The 22,825-nt window shown below is 43.9% G+C and overlaps 1 protein-coding gene across 3 annotated transcripts in view; it reads right to left on the bottom strand.

Annotated features, from left to right (window-relative positions):
* Positions 1-22,825, bottom strand: part of PAMR1 (peptidase domain containing associated with muscle regeneration 1) — a 133,594-nt gene that overhangs the window by 35,781 nt on the left and 74,988 nt on the right. For all 3 annotated transcript variants that reach the window (XM_084894437.1, XM_084894439.1, XM_084894438.1), the window contains 2 exons: positions 8,308-8,484; positions 5,858-5,986 (listed from right to left, as the gene is read on the bottom strand). In XM_084894437.1, coding sequence (XP_084750563.1) covers positions 5,858-5,986; positions 8,308-8,484 — 306 coding nt within the window. The remainder of the gene's footprint in view (positions 1-5,857; positions 5,987-8,307; positions 8,485-22,825) is intronic.

Raw genomic sequence — 22,825 nt, 5'->3', positions numbered from 1 at the left:
GACATGAAATATAAAATGCAATTTACCACACAATACTCGTCCTAGGGAGACTACCTCCTTGTGTCCAGCATATATTTTCTTGTCACTTTGGGGAATTCTGCTTTATTATGTTTCCTCTCTGTCCTTACATTGATTTCCTTCTCAAAAAAAAGAAAGAAAGAAAAAGAAGAGCTTATTTTATGGCTCTGGTTTAAAAATAAAAATAAGAATAGCCCTGACCAGTGTGGTTCAGTTGGTTGAGTGTCATCCCATACACCAAAGGGTCACTGGTTCAATTCCTGGTCAGGGCACATGCCCAAGTTGTGGGTTCAGTCCCAGGCCAGAGTGTGCATGGGAGGCAACCTATCAATTCTCTCTCATATCAATCTTTCTCTTTCTCTCTCCCTACTTCCCCTCTCCCTCCTTTCCGCTCCCTCTAAAATGAATAAAAACATATATTTTTAAAAAGAATAGCAGCCACCATTTATTGAGTACTTACTATGTACCAGATTCCATTTTAAGGGGTTTATAGATGGTACTTAATTTAACCCACAAAAATCCTCTAAGGGGCCACTATTATCCCCATTCGGTAAATAAGGAAGCTGAGGTTTACAAAGATTGAGTAACTTTGGCAAAGTCATAGGAATAGAGACTCAAACCCACTGGTTCCAAGTCCCATTGTTAACCACTGCACAATACCATCCCCAATTTGGACCCAATTGGGCATCGTTCCTTTCATGGAAGTGCCAGGACACCAAAGACTAGAGCCAGATGAGCCAGTTTTCAGTGACTCCACCCAGGTGATTCTCTGGTCCCCCAGGAGGACAGCTCCACTAATCAGCAATACAGCCCAGCCAGTGTAGCTCAGTGATTGAGCATTGACCCATGCACCAGGAGGTTGTTGGTTCGATTCCCGGTCAGGGCACATGTCCAGATTGCAAGCTCGGTCCCCTGTAATGGACATGAAGGAGGCAGCCGATCAATGGTTCTCTCTCGTCAATGTTGCTATCTGTCTCTCCCTCTCTCTTCATTTCTCTGAAATCAATAAAAACATATTTTTAAAAAAGCTTTGTGAAAGTGTGCTCTCTCTCTCTCTCATACACACAGACACACACACACACACACACACACACACACACACACAAATTTGCTCTTGACCACTGTCTGTTATGGCTCAAGGACCAGCCTCACAAATCATCCTCCTCTCTCCTATTCTAGCCCACACACAGTGTGGGGCATGGCTTATGGCCAGTTCCTTGGCTCCTCTACCACTATGCAAATTATGACTAAGAAGATAAATGTATTAATAATCTCTCTCTATAAATCCTCTCTTCTCTGGGTTGACTTCCTAACCTTCTCATATCCCTTGGATCCTTCAGTGCCTAAAAGGTTCATATCACTGTCATGCTACATGGAAGTGTGGCATATGGAGTGGCTCTTGGTCCCGCTCCACGTAAAAGACTACCTCCCGGTTTAAGAAGTGTTGAGAGGAAGGCTTCCTTTTGACTCTAGCTCTCAGCCCCTCTTGGAGCCAGCACACAGACTGCAGTTCCTAAAGGCCTTTCCCATAGGAGGAACCAGGATTCGTGGAGAAATGGCTGGTTGCAGACCAGGGAGTGAGGCATTGCTTACCGAATGATGCAGTGGAGCCAGCTTTCAGGGGCTGTGCTGGCCAATTCCAGGACAATTTTAGCACAGAAAAGAAAAATGGTGATAACATGGAACATGGAGAATATTAAATTCACGTGTCTGTATGCAGTAAAAGTAAGTCAGATGCGGGGAAATGTTAATAGGTGAATCCAGGTGAAAGGTATAGGAATGTACTGTTCTTCAACTCTCTGTAGATTTGAAACTTTTCAAAATAAAAGGTTGGGGAAAGAAAACAAGAATTGGCTCTTGTCCCTAGCCAGGATTTTCTGAGCTCACGAAATCATTCTTTCCTAGGCAGGGAGATGTGAGTAAAGTCTTCCCTTAGGTTCAGTGACTTCAGGCCATTCTCCTGTTATCTTGTTTAATACCATCTGCCAATGGTTATGAATGACTTGATCACATAATGGATTTTAAGACTGTGGTAAGTTAGGTTAACACTAATTAACATAAACATTGTCAAGGACGTGATCAAATAAAGGTGCTGTAACATGCTCAGTGCTTTATATGAAAGCTCTATAACTCAAATATAGAATCATCTTTCTGGAATTTGCCGGTCACTTCTCCTCCCTAAGGTTCTATAGGGTCCTGGGGGATTGGGGGTGCGTGGGGAATGCCTGGGCAGTTCAACAGGAAGCCCTCCTTCCTTTGGAATGAAACTGCCTGAAAGGATCACTTGAGCGCCATCTACTGGGTAAATGCTTGCACTGCCATGGGTGTCCAGCAAGATGCCCTAGCCATAAACAGCCACTCCAGTGTGGCTTCCCCTTAACAGAGGCAGGCAGCACCCAGTGCCCAGCAAGAAGTCCACAAACAGTGAAATGAGTTACTTCCTCATTTGAATTCCATTCACATTCATTTAATGCCAATATGAGGCTCATGTGGTAAGAACTAATAACATCATCATATCACACAGATGTCTTCTTATGGTCAAACGCTGTTTCCATGGATGGTTTGTAAACTCACTGAGGGCTCGTTGTTTTCCCTGGTGTCTAACCCAGGGCCCCAAAAGAAATGCTCTATGAAGGCTAAGACTGTGGCCAGATAGCACACTGTGTGGGATGAGGCTTTCAAAGCAAACATCATGGAACTAAACAAGCACAACTGAACTAACACAGAATGAGATAGGAATCGGACCGTTATTCTGTTTGTTTCATAGCACTGACAACCGCACTCCAAATTTTTTTTACTTTTTGGGTTGTTTTTTTTCTTCTTCTCTCTCTCTTCTCTAAATTGCAAGCTCCAAGCATCCACTCAAGAAATACTTTTTGAATGGCTGGGTAGACTGATGAATGAGGGCCTGGCTCTGTGTTCTGCCAGTAGCAATGGCCTATTGTAGCAATAAGCTGTCCTTGAGGAAGCCTTGATCCGATACCTGGATACCATCAGTGGCCCTACCACTTGGGATGGAGAATACTTCCCTAGTTGACTGATTTGGGGCTTAGCCACGTGACCTCTTTTGAAATGTGAGTGAATGTGATATGAGCAGAGGCCTTAAATGTGCCTGTGTGTATGGCTTGGCCTCTTGTGCTTCTGCAACTCCCCCAAGGACAGCACATCCCTAGTAGCTGCTGCCCCTTTGGCCTGGACCCTGAGGCATGGAGTTCAACCCAGATCAGCTCAGCTGAAGTCAGTTGAACCCCAGCCCACCCACAGACCCATAATAAAAAAATGTATATTTCCTTTTGAGATTTGTTACACAGCAAAAACTGACTATTATATATGAACATATTATCACCACCACCCCTGAAAGCTTCAACATAGATATTCTACTCTCTGCCTACAATACCCCTTCTATCTACGTGTTCCACTGCTTTATTACCACTAAGCTTACTTTTCCACCACATTGAGACAGCCATCCCTATTCTCTCTCTGCCAGGCTCTTTCTGATTTCATGTCCTACCCAACCTGGATGACCTGTCTTAGTCAAGTCTCAGATCAAGCAAATGCCTGTTTCAGTTCATCGCGGCTACCATGCTACTGGAGACCTTTGCCCACTGGCCTGGCTGCATCGCCTACATAACAGCTCCAGCTTGAACAGGCTCCTCAGTCTTGCTGAGACTTGCCTTTCCTTATTCCTTGCGTGGCTGTCTCAAACCTTTGCTGCTCTCAAGCCCCGGTCTCACTTCCACTCTGCCCTCAGCAGAAATCCCACTTCCCACTTTTCAGAGAAAACAGAGCTTTTGAAGTGGAGGTTGGATGGCACTGTGGTTAAGAACCAGGAGACTAGAATTGCACCCACATAGGTATCCTCCTGGTCTGCCCACACCTGAGCAAAGCATAACTCAAGCATCAACTCCTACCTAACAGCTCCCCTACCCGTGACTCCTTTTTACCTGGTTCTGCCAATGCCATATCCTAGTCCAATGGTTGGCAAACTGTGGCTCAAGAGCCACATGTGGCTCTTTGGCCCCTTGAGTGTAGCTCTTCCACAAAATACCACGGCCTGGGCAAGTCTATTTTGAAGAAATGGCATTAGAAAAAGTTTAAGTTTAAAAATTTTTGGCTCTCAAAAGAAATTTCAATCATTTTACTGTTGATATTTGGTTCTGTTGACTAATGAGTTTACTGACCACTGTCCTAGTCCCCAACTCTTTATTGGCTTCTCACTGCACTCAGAATAACATCTTGACCCAGTTCACCTACCTACAAGGCCATGCACAATCTGACTCCTGCCTATGGCCCCGTCACATCACATGGCCCTTCTCCACTCACACAGAGAAGGAGCAACTTTCCATTTCCAAACAGAAGAAAATCCTAAAGTGATCTAATATACTGTAGGGGGTCAATGCGAAATCGAAGTTTTGCTGGACAGCTCTGATTGTCTGTCTTAAGCACTTTTATTTCTGGATCACTACTAGCTTGGCCATACAGGAGCATATAAAAGAATAATGATATGTTTACTGTATTCATTTTTGCTATATTCCAGGCAAAGCATTAGGCATTTCACACATACACACATCTCCTTTAATTCTAGAAACAGCCCAATGGCGTAGAGCTCATTCTTCCCATTTTAAAGAAAAGGAGACTGCGATTAGCAAAGTTAGATGGCTTAGCCATGGTCACAGTGCAAAGCCATTGGTTAGTCCAGGCCTGTGTCATTCCAGAGCCTGTGTTCTTGATCATATCAGAATGTCTTCAGAGAACAGCTGTCAGAGGAAGACCAAGGTGAAATCCTGCAGCGAATCTCCCTAGAAAATAATCCCCCAAAGTCTAAAATTTAAGTTCCCGGAAACCATCTAAAATGACATCAACGTTTTAAATCTACACCTCAGACCAGCACTGTAAAATCATCTGCATTCAGGATAATTGAGCTCCCAGGATTCCAGTGAAGCACCAACACGTCCCTTCTCCTCCAGGGGTAATTGGCTTTTTCGGCCACACACCACAGACCTCACCCTTTTCCCTTGAAATTCGTGGCATTTTGCTAAGGTTTGATCAGGCAAAAAATACCAATAGCTCTCCAGTCTCCATCTCTGTGGCCTGAGAATATCATTATAAGAGGCAAATTGCTCAGCCTGCAAGTCCACCCAGAATGCTTCTGACTCAAGGAGGGAACTTGTAGAACAGGCTAAACACAACACTAACAGGACATCTGCTGCCCCAGGTCCAGCGTCTCAGAGGAACAGCCACCATCAGGGCACTGCAGAGGGGACTCTCCAGCTGAGGGGAGGTAACAGTCCACTCCATTTTCAAAGGCTTGTGGAAACCCACAGGGAACTCTCATAAAGACTAAATAATTCTTGGAGTTCAAGTAGAACCCAGAAAAAAATCTCTTTCCTGGGACAAGGGGCATGCTGACAATTTGACATGGGCCTCAGGAATTGAACGCAGGCTTCAAAAAATGTGCCAATAGAAATTCATATTTAAAACACATTACAGACAGAGCATTCCGGTGCTGTAGTCCCTGTTATCTGACAGATGCTAATGTGGAGCCGCTTCAGGAATGGCCAGGAGGCCATGCAGAACGCCTTGGCTTTGTTCAACAGAAAGGGGAAGATTTAAGAGCAGATAGGAACCTCCTGTGTCCAATTCTAAACAGATGTCCACAGTCCACAACCAGCAGATGGAAATGCGCGTGTTTGTTTTTTTTTATAACCTTATCTAGAAAGCTTTTTGGCCACAAGCTTGCCAGAACTCAGATTCCAGCAAGAGAAACCGTAGTCCGCAGCCAGCGGAGACATTAAACCAGCAGGCCCTAGAGATGGAGCTGCCTCGGGGGTCTACTCACGCATGCAGTCTCCTCCGTACCAGCCCGCCCGGCATTCTGCACAGTAGAATCCCTTCACGTAGAAGTCGTCCAGTGTGCCCCCCCATGAGCCGTTTCGGCACGTCTTGCAGTTTTCAAAGATGGTGCAACCTGAAAATTTTGCAAAAAGCGGGTGTTAGAGTCAGCAACTCCTGCATGACCGGCTGCATAGGAGAAGCCAAGGGTCCCGGATTGGAGAGGGTGCAGGCTGGGCTGAGGTATCACCCTCGTGCACGAATTTGGTGCGCCAGATCTCTAGTATTGGGATAATGCTCTATCCAATTGAGCTACCCGGCCAGGGCTAGGATCATTTTTAAAACATGGAGGGTGATGAGGGAAGGTAGAGTTTGTTCAGTCTCACTCAGGGCAGACAGCTAAGTTCTAGCTCAGCTACATTCTATCCTTAGAGAATGTACTCCAGTATCTGCCACATAAGGAATATTCAATAAATATTATTACACTGAATGGATGGATGGATGGCTGAACTGCCAATGCAGGCTTCTCAGTTATTTGAGATAACCAGTGTCTCCTTGAGCTGACAGCATACTTGTTTGTTTTTGGCTGAAATCCGGTTTTGTTGGGTTATGGTATATATATTTGCAGTATGTATATGCTGGTTTCTGTAGGAGAGAGACTAATAACCCTCTCTTTGCATACCAGCTTGATTCTACTTCCCTCTCCCGGTCCCTTCTCTCAACAGAGAAGAGTTGCTTAGATGTTGCCTCAAATTCATGTAGCCCATAACTGGGTCCCAGTGGGGTCACTGTGCCTCCTAAAGGTCATCTTCACCTATGTGCCACTTCCCCTCGTTGCTTCCCTTACCTGTGTGCCACTGAGGAGGCCAATGGACTCAGAGTATGACCTCAACGATCCTGCCAACTCTTTCTTGGCACAGTAACACCCAGACCATTGTGTGCAAGCCACAAAAACCAGCCTGGGGATGACAAAGAATGAGGCTCTACTAAAAAAGACACTAAGGCACTCACAGAATGGCCAGAAGGGCCAGAGGACCGAGTGCAGAGCTACACAGCCTAGAACTGCAATCTTGGTCGGGTGAGGGCCCTGGTGCTGCTGGACATTCTGGAAGTCACGGTTCACATCCTGCCACCGTGCCCCTGGATCTTGACCCTCCTACCACCCCTGCCACCAGCACAGAGAAGATTGTTGTCACCCATGAGAGAACTTTCTAAAACCACCTTGAGATCTCATTTCTCGTGCACGAAACTGGCAACAATCCCAATGACATGCTCTGTTGCAAGGCTTTGGGAAAACAGTGCCCTCATACACAACCACTGTGAGTGCCAAAGGCACGGAGGGAAATTTGGCAAAAGCTGGCAAAATGACCCATGCACCTCTCTTTGACCCGGCAACCGCTCTCCTAGGAATGCACCCCAAAGATACACCGCATAAATACTACATGATGTATGCCTTGGGCTATTCACTATAGCATTATTTATAGTAGCAAAAAGCTGGAAGCAACCCAAATACTCATGAATTATGGCAATCACACAATACAGTTACAAGTAACTGCAAGAAGAAATGAAGATGGCGGCTTCATACTGTCAGTGAGTGATCTCCAGCATGCATTATTAAGAGCAAAAAGCAAGGGTAAATAAAGTATGCTATCTTTCATGCAAGAAAGGAAAAGAAGTATACGTGTGTGTATATATTTGCTTGTATTGTAAAATATGGAAAGTGGATGGAAATAAAAAGCCTAGATCACATAGGTGGCATATGTTACAGAGAAAAGAAGTACAGGCACACCTTGGAGATACTGCAGGTGTGATTCCAGACCACCGCCATCAAGTGAGTCATAAGCTTTTGCTGGTGGGAAGTTTGCCTTCAATTTGTAAAACATACGCAACATTTATGAGGTGCAATAAAGCAAAATTCAATAAAACAACGTATGCCTGTACGTCGATTGGTTTTAAAACACAGTGCTTTGACTGTATACACTTAGTGGGATATAGTCTAAGGTCAATAATAACCACAAAGAAATCATAACTTCAATCAGTGGTCTTATTGTTAGTGCTAATAGTATTATTGTTATTTTATGCAATTCTATTATGTTCTAACATAAGATAAAGAATATAAGTAATTAGGTTAGTATTATTTGAAAATAGGATGTTCACCATGGGACAAAGATATACAAATGTAAAATCAAAGAAGGTAAGTAAACCTTATTACATTGGAACTTGAATATCAACATAAATTCATTTAAAAATAATATATACTCCCTAGCTCTGTTCACTAAAAAGGAGACAAAACAAAGGAATCTGGAACAATGACAGTCCAATAGCAAGGAACACATCCTTAATAAGCATGGCCTCACAGCCTCCTGAGGGCTGCCTGTCAGGACAAGTGTTCAGCCTATTCCCATTCATGACCTCAGAAAATGCAAGGCAACCTGAGGTCTCCCATTCCACACTCACCTGGGTGAATCAGGCAGGAGTCACACTCATTGTCCTCATTCCTGCAGCAAGGGATGGTATACCCCACAACTTCCTTCTTTCCAGGGCAGACGCACTCAATCTGGTCATATTCGCAGCACTCGCGACACATGATATTCCACTCAGCTCCAGGGCAGGCTTCATTAATGACTGTGTACTCTGCAATAGAAACCAGCAGGTAAGGACAAAGGTCCTGGCAGGAAGGGGTAAGACCCATAAGTACCTTACTGCTAAAAAGCAACCCTACCCTACAAATGTACTACCCTGCCTGAATGACAGAGAGGACACTATGCATTCTTCCAGGCCAACATCTCCCAAGTGGGGTGGCTGACATCAGAGGGTGTTCAAAACCATCATTGTGCACAGATGAATTTGTTAGAACTGCTATTCATTTTCATTTTCTAATAAAGTAATCATGTTTTATCCATATGAAATCTAAGTGGATGGAACATACACATACATAATTTATAAGCAAATATACACCTCTTGAGTGCCTACGCTCATTTCTATTATTGCTGGGGGTGCATCAGGCCACAGCTTGCAGTGACACAGGTTGTGCAGTTCACAACTCTAAGAACGTTCAATGACACAGCTGCCCTGCACAGCCCAGGCATTCAGGCCATCAAAGAAGTCTGGAGACCGGTCTCCAGATTGGGTCATTCAAGTGCAAGGCTGATGGCCAAGTAGAGACCATGCCCTTCATTTCCTCCAAACTTGGCTCCTCCCTCTCGCAGCATGCAACTTTTATGGAATCTTCATAGTGAAAACCAACAGAGAAGACAACAGGCACCTTCATTAGTATGTTTGGGAGAATTTCAATGTTTTCCAAGGGTGAACTCATTGGCAGAACTTTATTCAATCCCTCAATTCAACTGAGCCTTCTTTCCCTTGAGAAAAAAATAAAGATATTCCTTTCTGTGTAGGATTTATGTATTTCTTTCTTTTTTTTTTTTAATATATATTTTATTGATTTTTTTACAGACAGGAAGGGAGAGAGATAGAGAGCCAGAAACGTCGATGAGAGAGAATCATCGACCAGCTGCCTCCTGCACACTCCCTACCGGGGATGTGCCCGCAACCAACGTACATGCCCCTGACCAGAATCGAACCTGGGACCCTTCAGTCCACAGACCGACGCTCTACCACTGAGCCAAACCAGTTTCTGCTATGTATTTCTTTCTTAAAATACACACACACACACACACACACACACACACACACACACACACACACACAAACACACACACCTTAAGGAAATGAAAAAGAAAGACCATCTGGCAAAATCTATAAGAGGAATCAGGAGGAGGCTGCCCAAAGGAACCCAGGCTAAGAAACAGACTTTGCTTTGGTGCTTCTTTCTCCCACTCTCCATTTCTAAAAATGTTGCACAAAAATGACGAGTGAAGCAGAAATAGGTCAGATATTTGAGGAAGACAGTGAGTCTGGCTTCCCTTTGAAGCTGTTTCTGAAACCCTCTGGCAGGAATCCCCAACATGCTTTGTAGACCTACTTAAACCCACCTTAGCGTCTGTGGTGGCGTCTAACCTCTGGAATTTCACAGTTCAGTTTTCTATTTTCCACCGCTGAACTTGGAAGTCTGACACAGAGTTGGTCATTCTTAATTTGTCAACGAGGGCCATTTAAAGAAAGTATCACCACCTAGGCATAGCCTCGTAAGAACATTCTAGCATCATAGAAAGGAACCATTTGCATAAAAGGTTATTACCTTTTTTTATCCACAAACATTGGTGGATGAGCCAAGATCCTCACACTGGCATTTGGGAATGAATGACATCAACCACTGTGATTTTGTCACTACTGGAGGCAATGGTTTTAATGGCTCTTTCTGGCCTGGTAAATCCACCCCTCTCGTCCTCCCCATACTATGAGTAAGAAATAAACACATAAGTGGGATATTCTATAAGAAATATTTATTGCTGACCAGCTGAAGAGACTTAAAAACACAATAAGCAGATAAGAGGCATTTACTGGATTTTTTTCTCCACTTATTACAACATTTGCAGAAAAGGCTCACTGGCCATTTGGCGTTAGCTGTACAAATCTCACGAATTTCAATACGGTGCTAAAGGCCAGGCACAGAACAAGGATTTAGAGAAAAACACCAATAGCGCTAAAAGTTACTGAAGGTTTTCGTATATGTATGCTAAAGCACTTTAGCACTTATTTAGCTGAGGTGCTTTTTATATTATTTATACAATTTAATCTTCAAAATGACTTGGTGAATTAGGTTTTTCCTCTTAAAAACATCTAATCCAACCCACCCAGTTGTGGTTCAGCAGTTGAGCATCAGGAGGTCAGGGTTTGATTCCTGGTCAGGGCAGATGCCCAGGTTGTGGGCTCAATCCCCAGTGGGGAGCATGAAGAGGCAGCTGATCAATGATTCTCTCTCATTATTGATGTTTCTGTATCTCTCTCCTTCTCCCTTCTTCTCTGAAATCAATAAAAATATATTTGAAAAAAAACAGACAAACAAACATCTAGCCCACATCTTTGCTGTACCAATGAGGAAAAGCACTATGTAAGGAAGAAGCAAAAATAAATGCCAAAGGAGTTATTTTAGAGAATGAATTCTAGGGGGAAGGCAGGCCTGCAGAATCCCAGGTCTACGGAGGATGGGACTGCTTAGGGTAGAAAGGTCAGGACAACCTCTAGCTTCACCCTAGTGGACTGAGCAAACTTAATTTGTCTTCCACAGTTAACAACAAATTCTTATAAAAGCTGCAAATAAATTTTATCCTGTCATTGCTCCCCAGGAAATAGAGTAATCCTTCCTTGTCCACCTGAGGCCCCCAGTAGATAGCTGGACCCACATACAGTACAAAACCCTGGGTATACTATGCCTTTTCCTACGCAGACAAACCTGTTCACTTACAGGAAGCACTTCCTGGCATCTCTGTAGCATATCTGAATTGCCAGCATCACTACTCTTGCAATTTTGTGCCATTATTAAGTAAAATAAAGGTTTCGTGAACAGAAGTGCAGTGACAGCAAGTCAATCTGATAACCAAGAGGGCTGCGAAGTAAAGGTGACTAACGGGGGGTGTGTGTATATAGTGTGGAGACCCTAGACAAAGAGATGATTCATATCAGGAGTGGGGCACGGTTGGACGGCATAAGATTTCATCACACTGTTCAGAATGGTGCACAACTTAAACCTTATAAAATTGTTTATTTCTGGAATTTCCCATATAATATCTTTGAAGCACAGTTGACCTGGTAATTAGAACTGCAGAATGTGTAACCACAGATAAGGGGGTGCTACTGTAAGCAACTAAAGCCAAAATAACTCATGGAACACTGCCCTGGGACAGACCAAGGCAGGGAAAGGTCAAGCACATGCCCATGATCACATAGCAAAATCCAGCTTACAGAGTTTCGGGCCCCAGACACAGGGGGTCACCCTTAATTCTTCCATCGGATAAATTATTTTTTTCTTTAGAAAACTTAACATGTTTCAATATAAAAGATCCCTTGTGAAAGCTTCAAAAAAATAAAATCATAAGAAATAAAAAGTCTTCAGAAGTATCCTTAATATTTTGTTGTCTATCCTTCAAATTGTCTTCTTCCAATAAGCACATATATTGTATATTCACAGGTAGATACTGACAAAATGTATACACATTGTCTTCTCCCCTCTCAGAACTGGGGACAGTATTTTTATTTAAAAATTGATTTTTCAGCAAAGTTCAACCTTCTTTATCTCATGACACACACAAACTATTAAAATTCTGCAGCACAACACAAAAAATATTATATTTTTGCCGATCTGACAAAAAGTAGGTATAATTTTAATTCATACCAAATGGCTATTGTTGTGTTGGCTGATGTCATATTTTAAAAGTTTGATAATCTAAGGGGAAAGAGGTCAGTGCTGCTCACTAAATGACAGGCATTGCATATTTTAAAAATTATCGCAGCACAGTGGTTGATTTTAAATTACTGCATCATTATCCTATGTGTGCAAGGGCTCCACTCCCTCCTTTTTAAAATCAGGGTGAACAAATATCAAGAAAGTTGCCAAGTACTTGGACATCCTAAGCTTTGCTCAAGCTCTTCTTCCAACAGCCACTCTCGGGACAGCCATCTGCTCATCTCCTATCCATGATGGTCCAGCTCTGGATATTCCAGCATTCACTTTGGAGAATGCAAGATCCTTAATCTCTCAGTCCTGTTTTAGGAATTGGGGATGCCAAGGCAATGACAACAATCTGAACTTCCTAACTGATGTCTAACCAGTGCACATTTCTGACCAGCTGGCCCCAGTTCAACAAATGAATGAATGAACAAGTCAGCTGTCATCACCATCAACCTTACCTAGCACAGCCCCTCGTCTGCCTGATGGTTTGCTGTAAAGCTATCCAATGCTCACCCATTTCCATTGCTGACAACATGGGGAACACTTAATCCCCCAAACAGCAGGGGCTTATTGCCACAGAATGGCAGGGGGAGCAACAGTGTCCCCTTAGCTCAGTCACCGAGAGCCATGTTTTCAACATTAGATTTTCAGGCAATATGCTAACAGGATGATGCTACGGCTGATCAGAAAAACTCCGGATTCTTTATGCAAACAAAGGTCAGCCTGTTCCACACATGACTGAAACATCAGTCGTCTGATTAAAGGCCCAGGCGAGACCACCCAAAGAAAAGTACTTTTGTCGTGTGTCCGCTCATGCTGGATGTTAGAATCTGCCTTTGCATCCACCAAAAACCTCATAGCATCCCATCTAACCACACTTAGTTAAAATCTCTACTGAGCTGTTTATTGACCTGCAATTTTATAAATGAGACTAGTGTGAGAAATAAAAATGATGTTATGAATAAGAGAGATAGGCACCCAGGCCCTCACTCATCCCCACTCAGTCCTCACCTGCCCTGAGCAATCTGAACTTCCCAACTGATCTCCAACCAGCACACATTCCTGACTACCAGCCCGCTCCATGGGGCCAATGACAGACAGGCAAATCCTGAGCAGGAATAACGGGCAGACAGGGGCAACAAAACATTACTGGGGCTATTGGTGATTCCCTATTTCCTCCTGAGCCTTTGAGAACCATGCCAACACCAGTGACCCTCCGTTACAGCCTGGCTTGATTCCCAGTCTCAGTGACCTCCATCTTCCCCTTTCAAAGCTTCTCTTGCTAACGAGATAATGATAGCTGCAGAGGCAATGCCTTTATCACCCTCCTTTGGGAATCAGGAGTGAGAAAACGTCCAACGAATCCCCTGGAAATCTGGTTTGTAGGCTCTTGTACGTTGGGGAGGGGAGGGGCAAAAATCAGTTTGGCACTTCCTTTCTCTCCTCATCCTTTACTAAGCACACTGCCCTACACTGTGGCTCTTCATTCATCCTCCTCTACTCCCTTGGTCTCAGCACCCACAGGAAATTAATCTGAGCCCCTGGTGAGCATATACCAGCTCACAGAATCCTCATCGTTACCCTTCAAAGTGTTACTTTTTTTCATTGAAAAGACAAAGAAACTGAGGAACAGAGAGGGGTAAATAAATTGCCCCAGGAGCACAGCTTTCAGTTGAAAGAAGAAAGATCAGAATCCAGGTCTTTCTGGGACCAAAGTCTTATTCCTTCCAACACTCTACCTGGGTTCTACAGAGTTCACCCCGCTAACTATGCAGATTAAGAATGCAATACTGGCGAAGTGGACACACTCAGGGATCAAACCACCCAACTTTTAATCCTGAATCTGTCCCTCGCTTATGCTGTTGGACAATCATGGACAAGACACCTTGGTGCAGCATTTTCTCCACATCTCAGGAGGATGGACACAGATTGATGGAGTTGTTGATGTTCCTGTAGTTGAAGAAGACAATGACCATAAAGGGCTTTGGAAGGAAAACTGCATATCTGTCAAGGCATTGCCACTATTCTCTACAGCAGTGTTTCCCAAAGTGTGGTACGCGTACCCCCAAGGGTATGGGAAGAGTTTGGTGGGGGTACATGTTGCACCGGAGTTTGGTGGGGATATGCACTGCACCGTGCTGAGCTGCGCCTAATTCTACGTTCTCATGAGTATGAGAGGTACTCAGCGTTACGAAAATTATAGAAGGGGTACACATATGTCAAAAGTTTGGGAAACACTGCTCTTCAGAATAAAACACCATCACATGTTTGGCGAAGACACCTTTGGCGAAGGGAGAGAAGAGGGTGAGTAATGCTGTCTTCTCTGGAGGCACACACACACGTGGCATTTTCTAGCAGTCTGCACACGCTATGTTCTGGTCATGGCTTTCTGGGTTTCTCCTCCTTGCTTCCAGATTTCCTAGTCTCGTGTTTCCACTACTCTCTTTTAAAATACCTATTTATGTAGGGCATACCTCACCCCTACTGCTTCTCTGTTAGAAATAGAAATTTCACATCCATAGCCAAAGGGGGCAAAACCCAAACTCTAGTGTCTTAGAAGAGTTCCCATTTGCCATTTTTTTCAACAACTGTGTTAATCCTTGAAGGACAGCTGCTTCTGGGTTATTTCAAAGGTTGTAATATGAGCTCAGTAGATTTTATGTTTTTTATTAGCATTGGCTACTAAAAAGAGACTTTCATATTACATTGAAAAGTACTTGGCAACACAACTCAGCAAATATTATATCAACCAAAGCATTAGAATAGCTAAGTTAGAAACAATAAAATTTAAAGCTATACACTCCAAATGTAATCTGGATTTCCCCCAATCCAAGAACTTTACACACAATCATGCCTGCTTCCCAATCTTCCACAATTTTAACACCTTCTTTCTGAGTCAGCGTGTCAGGGCTACTTGGGGGTCTTGGTCAACCACATTGACCTCTTTGCCAAGAGCTTCCAGACTAAGTGTCATTGTCTTCACATCTGGGTTCACTGGTGCCAGGCAGGAGCCAGATTCTCTTTCTACCAGAGTCAGCTGGCCAACAGCAGATGTAAAGTGTGGAAAGATGCTGAGCGAGGGTGATGCATCTATAATGGTATGTTCGATGGCTCGCTAAGCCCTGAGCTGGCAGCGACTTCACACAGGCTAGCCCTCATTATAGTTACCTCCTCCAGCTCTGCACGCTAGGACAAGTAGAAGGGGGACTTCTTGCCTGAGGATTCCTGGCTGGCTTCCCCCTTGAATCACAACAGGTGGTCATGAGCAACATCTCATGTTTGGGAGAAAACATCATTGACCCAGAATCACCTACTCTTCGAGACTCTAGGCCCTCAGCCCCTACCAGTGGCCTTATCTCAAACACAGGGAACTAAGGCACAGCACGATAAAACCAAGGGGACAAAACAAGGCTCAAAGAGATAAATGTTTGGTGAATCACTAGGGACTATTTTTTTTTCTGACAGAGTCACAGATGAATGGAATAGGACTATAGATGAAGCTGAAGTGGGCCTTGAGAGGCCCATGTAACTTCCATTTTACAATCTATAGAACACCCAGTGTTTTCCCTTTTCAAGTCTTTATGAAACTTGTACTAGTGGAAAAAATAGTGGAAAGGAGAGTAGATGACTTTAATTTCCTGAGAATTCCCTTTAAATAGACGATTTCATTTAACACCTGCAATCAACCTGTATTAAAGACACTGTTATCCTCAGTCTACAGGGTGGAAGGTGGTAAGATCACATTAAAGAGGTCTAGCAACTTGCCCAAGAAAATCAGCCAAATGGTGGAGCCAGGATTCAAACTCTGGCCCATATTTTAAAACATATTACTCTATATCACATGTACATACATACTCATGCATACACACCTAAATGTATACATACCCACATCTACACTTTTGTTTTTTTGTGTACATGTGTATTTGAACTTGAATGGATGTGTTCAAGTTCAAATGCATGTGTACACAAACCCTAACCCTAACCCTAACCCTAGCCCTAACTCTAACCAAGACATCTGTGTCGAAGATGAATTCCATAAATATGGCAAGTGAGGGCTGAATCTCAGGGGTTACCCAAGTCTACTGAGGCAGAATAACCTTTAAAGAAACAGCCAGTTTTATTCCTTACTCATTGCCACTGTAGCCACCTAATCTGAAACAAGTCTGGGCAGAGGAAGGAGGCAAGCAATGCTGGGGCCAAGGAGAAGCCCTGTTGCATGACAACAAGAGCAATATTTAACAAATGCAGGAACAAAGTAGTCCTCAGAAACAGCAAGCAAGGGGTTGATGAGCAGTTCAAACTCACATGTTTTCGCCATGGGATACAGCCCCAGGGTAAACAGCCCAGACCACTGCTGGGTGGTGCAAATCAAGGTCATGGTGACTGGGCTACCCAGAACTGGCAAGATGGGGGTTAATAACAAGGGATTAGAGACAAGCGACACGTGTGTGTGTGTGTGTGTGTGTGTGTGTGTGTGTGTTTTAGAGAGGGAGGGGGAGGAGAGAGAGTAACTAGTGATGAATTAGACCTTGAATTGTGTCCACAGGGATTAAAAGAATGCTCAAATAGTCTAATTTTTTAAAGAGGAGACAGTATGGCTGTCACCAAAGATACAATCTAGTCAGGAAGTCCAGTCACAGTTCTTATCATTCCCAGGACATCCAATGATACGAGAACATCCACATCACTTTAAGCAATCAGTTTCCTCTGTGAAACACACAGGCCAATGCTGGCGAGGACTTTTCTCACTGAAACATGGAGTGGATCATCTCCCTGGTTCTTTTAACATCTCCACAAGGGTTAAACGTCAAGGGCAGCAGATTGCCTGCCCATCCCTCAGCAGAAGTCTGAAGAGAAGCCCATATTTTGCAGATTTTCAAATTCTCTTCTTACCCTGTCCTCTGTAGTAATGAGATATTCTTCAATGTTTTATTCATTATGGGCAAGATACCAGAGTTTTCCAAACTAGAATCCATGGAGCACCAATTCCCCTGGTTGGTGTAATGCAGCAATTTTCAACCTTTTTCATCTCATGGCACACACAAAATAATTACTAAAATTCGGCGGCACACCAAAACATATATATTGCATTGTTTGCTGATCTGACAAAAATAGGTATAATTTTGATTTATTCATACCAGATGGCTTTGTTGTGTTGGCTGTTGTCTTTTTTTTAAATTTTTATTTGATAATCCAGGGGAAAAGAGGTCAGTGCCCCTGACTAAATTGTCAAATATTGCATGTTTTTAAAATTCTTGAGGCACACTGGTTGAAAATCACTGTATAAGGTATTATGTGAAAAACTAGAGGCCCAATGCATGAAGATTCATGCAAGAATGGGCCTTCCTTTCCCTGACTGCCAGCACCACCTTTGTTCCAGCCAGAGCTGCCTTTCTACCTTCCCATGCTGTCCAGAGGCCTGCCCAGGCTGCTGGGCACCTGCATATTCAAATTAACCCACCATCTTTGTTGGGTTACTTTGCATACTCATTCCTGATTGACTGGTGGGCATTGAAAAGGTATGGTCAATTTGCATCTTACTCTTTTATTAGTGTAGATGGTTCTGTGGCTAAAGAACTTTATAAAAGGCTAATAACTGCTTTCTTTATTGCAGGGCTTTGTGGGGGTCTGTAATATACTTTGTATATAATCCCCCAGACTAGTTACACCATAAAACCCTGGGTTTGTTTGCTTATCTTCACGGAGTATCTCCCAAGACTGTAGGTTTCAACGCCAGGCTGGACCATAAGCTCTCTCAACAGGCTGCAAGTGCCTTAAGGAAAGGGACTTTGTCTTACTCATCATGGCATCTCCAGCCCCTCAGGCCATGCCATGAGGTGCCTGATAATGTTTGCTAAATAAACACATGAATGTGGACTGGTAAGCTGTGCATGATTACCAGTGAAGGTTATCTGTGAGAAAGACCGATGGTAAAAATATGTCTCTTGCTATGACCTTTTGGTGTCTCTATTTTGTAGTACAGCTAGTCCATTGAGTTTATTACTGCTGATTTTTTCTATTTATTGCAGTCAGTCTCTCATTTCCATAAAGGCTTGGGATGCTCACTTGTTCTGTCTACCAGCGAGTGGGCCAGAGGAGCCAGCCTTGCACAGAAGGGAAGCCGAACACCATTTAGAAGCAGGCAGTCAACGACCCCCTGGGAGACAGAAAGCCAGACCACAGAGGCCTGCAGCAGTGATTCTTCACACCAGCCAAGCCCTTCCCTCTGCTTGCATCCAGGTGACCCCAGGGTATGTTGGAAAATAGGGGAGTAGATGTTACCAGCTAGAAGCTAAGCTCAGGCAACTTGTCCTAGACTGTTAACTCCTGAGGTGGGATCCCATGACATGGGGCATTAATTGATCATCTCCAAAGGAATCCTATGAAATAAATGGACATGGAGCTGGGTTTGAAAAACATGGGTATCTTAATTCCCTGGAGTCTTCAAGCAATTCATTTGATTTGAAGTGAATTGGGCCCACATCCCCCCTGTATCCAGTAGTTTTCCATGAAACGGGCTGGAAATCTTTCAACAGGTCATGAATTCAGCTTATGAGGACATATGCTGCATCTCCCCATAAACTGAAATTGCCTGAATGTGGTCCTCACTCTGTTCTGGCGGCAACAACCCTGGTTTTCCAAAGACCAAACCAACTGACCAGACTTCTGCTTGCACAGACACTTGCTGCCAAACCACTAACTCTGAGACAGCCAGGACCTCCGAGAGGGCAGTGGTGAAGATGCCCACACTGCAGGAGTAAAGGCTTTGCCATGTCCAGGGGCAGAGGGAGACAGAAATAGTGTCTTCATTCATTGCTCAGCCAAGGGGGTGGGGGTGAGGGGCTTCTCTTAACCACGTGACATTATACCCCAGACATCAGTGTCTAATAGAAGTTGAAATGAACTGGTTAAAACCCATCTTAGTATTAATGGAAAGAGATCACATCTCCACCCCCTGTAATATCCATCAACTGTGTTATGTGAAAAAAGAAAAAAAAGAAAAAATTCTCCCTTTTACTGACGCCAGGCCTGCTCCTCCCTTTCCATAGCCTAAGTGTTTGCACATTGATGGCCTTGACAGAACAAATCCATCAAGGAGCTGGGCTACAGAATGTCAGGGCCAGACTGGAAATGTGCCTCACCCTGAATTCTGACCCTCAGCAAAGAGACACATGATTTTTATTTTAAAACTTGACCATGGGACAAAGAAATTCTCATCTCCCATATCTAATCAGAGAATGATGCATGATCCTGTGGACAGCTATCCCAGAAACTGGCTGGATTTTTTTTTTTTATCTGTTTATGACCCCTGTTTCCTTTAGGGAATGGCTCCTCTTGGGTTCTATGAGTAGATACTTCCTCTGTGATCCTGGGGGGTTGATGTCTCTCTCTCTTTTCTCCCACATCCACTCTGCCTCTGGTGAGCCCATGACCTTGCTTGGGCCATTTTGAGCACTTGGACTGTCCGAGAGATAAATGGATTTCTTCACTAACATCATGATCTCTTATGATTTGGGTAAAATACTCTAGTTGGACCTACTGCTTACTGTGGTAGTGTTGTGTAGTGTTTCAGGGCATAAACTATGAAGTCAGACTGTCTGGGATCAAGACATGACCTTTAGCTATGTGACCTGGGCAAGTACTGAACCCCTCTTTGCTTAAGCTCTTCATGTGTGAACTGGGGATCATAACACTACTACCCAGGTTTGTTGAGAGGATTAAGTAAATACATATAAAGCATAGAGAAGAAGGCCTGGTTTTTACCACAAGCTCAATACATTCTTTCAGATTGGGTCCCTCAGGTAAGATAGGATGGGAGCATCCTCCAAAGAGAATTCCATCATTGATGTTTCCACCATCTAGGGTGAAGAATTTGATGTGCAACCCCAACCTATTTCACTCTCAACCTACTACCTACCCCTACCTACTTCACTCTCAACCTACTACCTCTCCCTTCTTACTCTGCTCTCAACCCACATAGGCTCTGCACCTGTCTTGCTGATAACTATGACGAGGGTTGAGTGGGGAGCAGTAGTAAGTCCCGTAGGTTAAGAGAGTGAAACATCTCCAGCCAACACTCTGCCTTCCTTGAGTGGTTTTGTTTACAGGTATGATGCTTGGCTTTCCCTCCACTTTTACTTCTTCCTCTCCATTAGAAACCTAATGCCTTGGCCTAGGACATGTGATGACTGACAAACAGAATTCCTTAAACATAAACCAGGCTTGGAATCTGATAGACTTTCTGCCACTGCTCTGGTAGCTTGCAAAGCTCTGGCTAACCTCTGGGTTCTCTGCCCTGGAAATCAGGAACTAGAAACTGTAAACATTGCATTTCCCTCCCCCTTAACATAAAGTAAGAGGAGGGAGATCTGGGCTCTTGTGACTTTCAAATATCTACCTAGTGAAGGTGACAGGTCCTCCCCCATGTGGGGGGGAACGAGCACAAATGTCCCTCATTTATCACCAAAATGGAACTTTTCCCGATTTGCACACCCCCCCTCCCCAAATCAAATGCAGTTTCAAGAACTGGTCTCAGGGGAGCCAGGTAGACAAGTTTTCTCTTGCGTCAGGATTGGCCGCCCCCAGTGGGGCAGATGGAAATAATTTTCAGACTTAAGGCCAGTCTTTCGGTCCCCCAGACGTCATCATCTCAGCCATTTCTGTCTAGCCAGATGCAAGCAAATTGCAGTCAAACGCGAAGCCCATGCCAGTGGCATTCCAATGCCCTCCTGAAATTTCTAGATATTTCCAAAGGACTTACATGCTCCGGGTCACCTCTGCTTCTAGGCAACTATGTCCATGCTTTGTCTGTCGCTTATAGACCCAGACATAAAACCCAGCCCTGGTCTCGGTTTCCACCAAAAGCTCACTCCCAAGGGTATTCGTGAGAGTAAAACATTTTACCAAAGAGTTGGAGCTCGTAGAGAGAAGTGAGATCATGTCCCATAACACATACTAGCGCGTGTAAAATATATACACGTTCCTATTTTTAAAAGACCAGTCAGCTACTCAATCCTTAAGAGCTTTGACACACTTGCGTTTCTCCTCATTCAGCACCTGGCTTTCCACCTCCTCCCGCCCCCTTCACTCTTCCTTTCTGCCCTGTACCTCTCAGGAATGGAGGTCAAAACCTCAAGTGTCAGTAGGGACACATAGGTGGGTTGAGAAGCTTGGGTGTCAAGCCATAGATTGGACCCAGCCTGCCTCAAAGCATTCAGGTTCAAAACATTTGTTAACACTGTGTCCTACTCAATGTTTCTTTAGACTGCTTAGCTTGAAAGCTGCCCATGACCAGACATTCAGCTCTACAGCATCTCTTTGCCACACAGCCAGCCAAGACGGAGCAACAGTGGGACCAAAACTGGAGCACCCCAGGACTCTCCCCACCCACCCCCATGTGTGTCCTGAAGCCTTGCTAAGGTTAGGTGAGTGTCAGCATTATTAACTGATCCTTTAGATGAGTGAGCTAAAGTCAGCCAGGTACCAGGTGAGCTGGAGCTCCGGACAGCCGGGGATCACTGCAGGATCCACTCATCTGCTGTGTGTTCTTTTGATATTATTTTTGTGGGAAGATATAAATAACACAACACTTGCCATTCTAATCATTCTTAAGTGTGCAGTTCAGTGGCTTGCACAACCATCACTACTAGCCATTTAACTTCTTTTATGATCCCATGTAGAAACTATATGCCCATTTAAACAGTAAGTCCTCATTCCCTCCTCTCCTAGCCCTTGGCAACCACTGTTTACTCTCAATGAATCTGGCCATGCGAAGAGCCTTATATAAGTGGCATCATACAGTTTTTGTCCCTTCATGTCTGGCTTATTTCACTTAGCATAATATCTTTAAGGTTCATCCATGTCATAGCATGTGTCAGAATTTCATCGGTTTGGGGGACTGTACAATATTCCATTGCATGTATATGCCATTTTTTGTTTGCCTGTGGATGGACATTTTGGATTGTCACCTTTTAAGCTATTAGTAATAATACTGCTGTGGACACTGATTGTAAAACATCAGTTTAAGTCCCTGCTTCTGCTTCTTTTGTGTATATACCCAGAGGTGAAGTTGCTGGATCAAATGTGTAACTTCTTTAGGAACCGTGCCTATGTACCCTTGAGTAGGTCATGAAACCTCTCTGAATCGCATTTGTGAGACAGGGAGAATCAAAGCACTACCTCAGTGGGGTGGACTGGAAATAACAAAGATGGGGCACATCATCAACCCTTATAGGTGCTTAATCTCATTGTCCTCTGAGTCTGAAAATAAACTCATAAAAATTCTCTAAGAAAAAAAAAACAAACCAAAGGCCCAGCTGGCATAGCCCAGTAGTTTGAACATCGACCTATGAACCAGGAGGCCACGGTTCAATTCCCGGTCAGGACACATGCCTGGGTTGTGGGCTCGATCCCCAGTGTGGGGCATGCAGGAGGCAGCCAATCAATGATTCTCTCTCATCACTGATATTTCTATCTCTCTCTCGTACTCTCCCTTCCTCTCTGAAATCAAATTAAAAAAACATTTTTTTAAATAAAAAAAACAAAGCACTCAAATGAAATGATCTCTAAAGTCACTCCCAACTCCCAAACTCCATGACCCCACCATTCAATTATTTGCCTGCT

This window comes from Pipistrellus hanaki (genome assembly GCF_964339955.1).
Source record: "Pipistrellus hanaki genome assembly, chromosome: 9".
Classification (NCBI taxonomy): Eukaryota; Metazoa; Chordata; class Mammalia; order Chiroptera; family Vespertilionidae; genus Pipistrellus; species Pipistrellus hanaki.
This window is presented reverse-complemented; position numbering and strand designations above follow the sequence as displayed.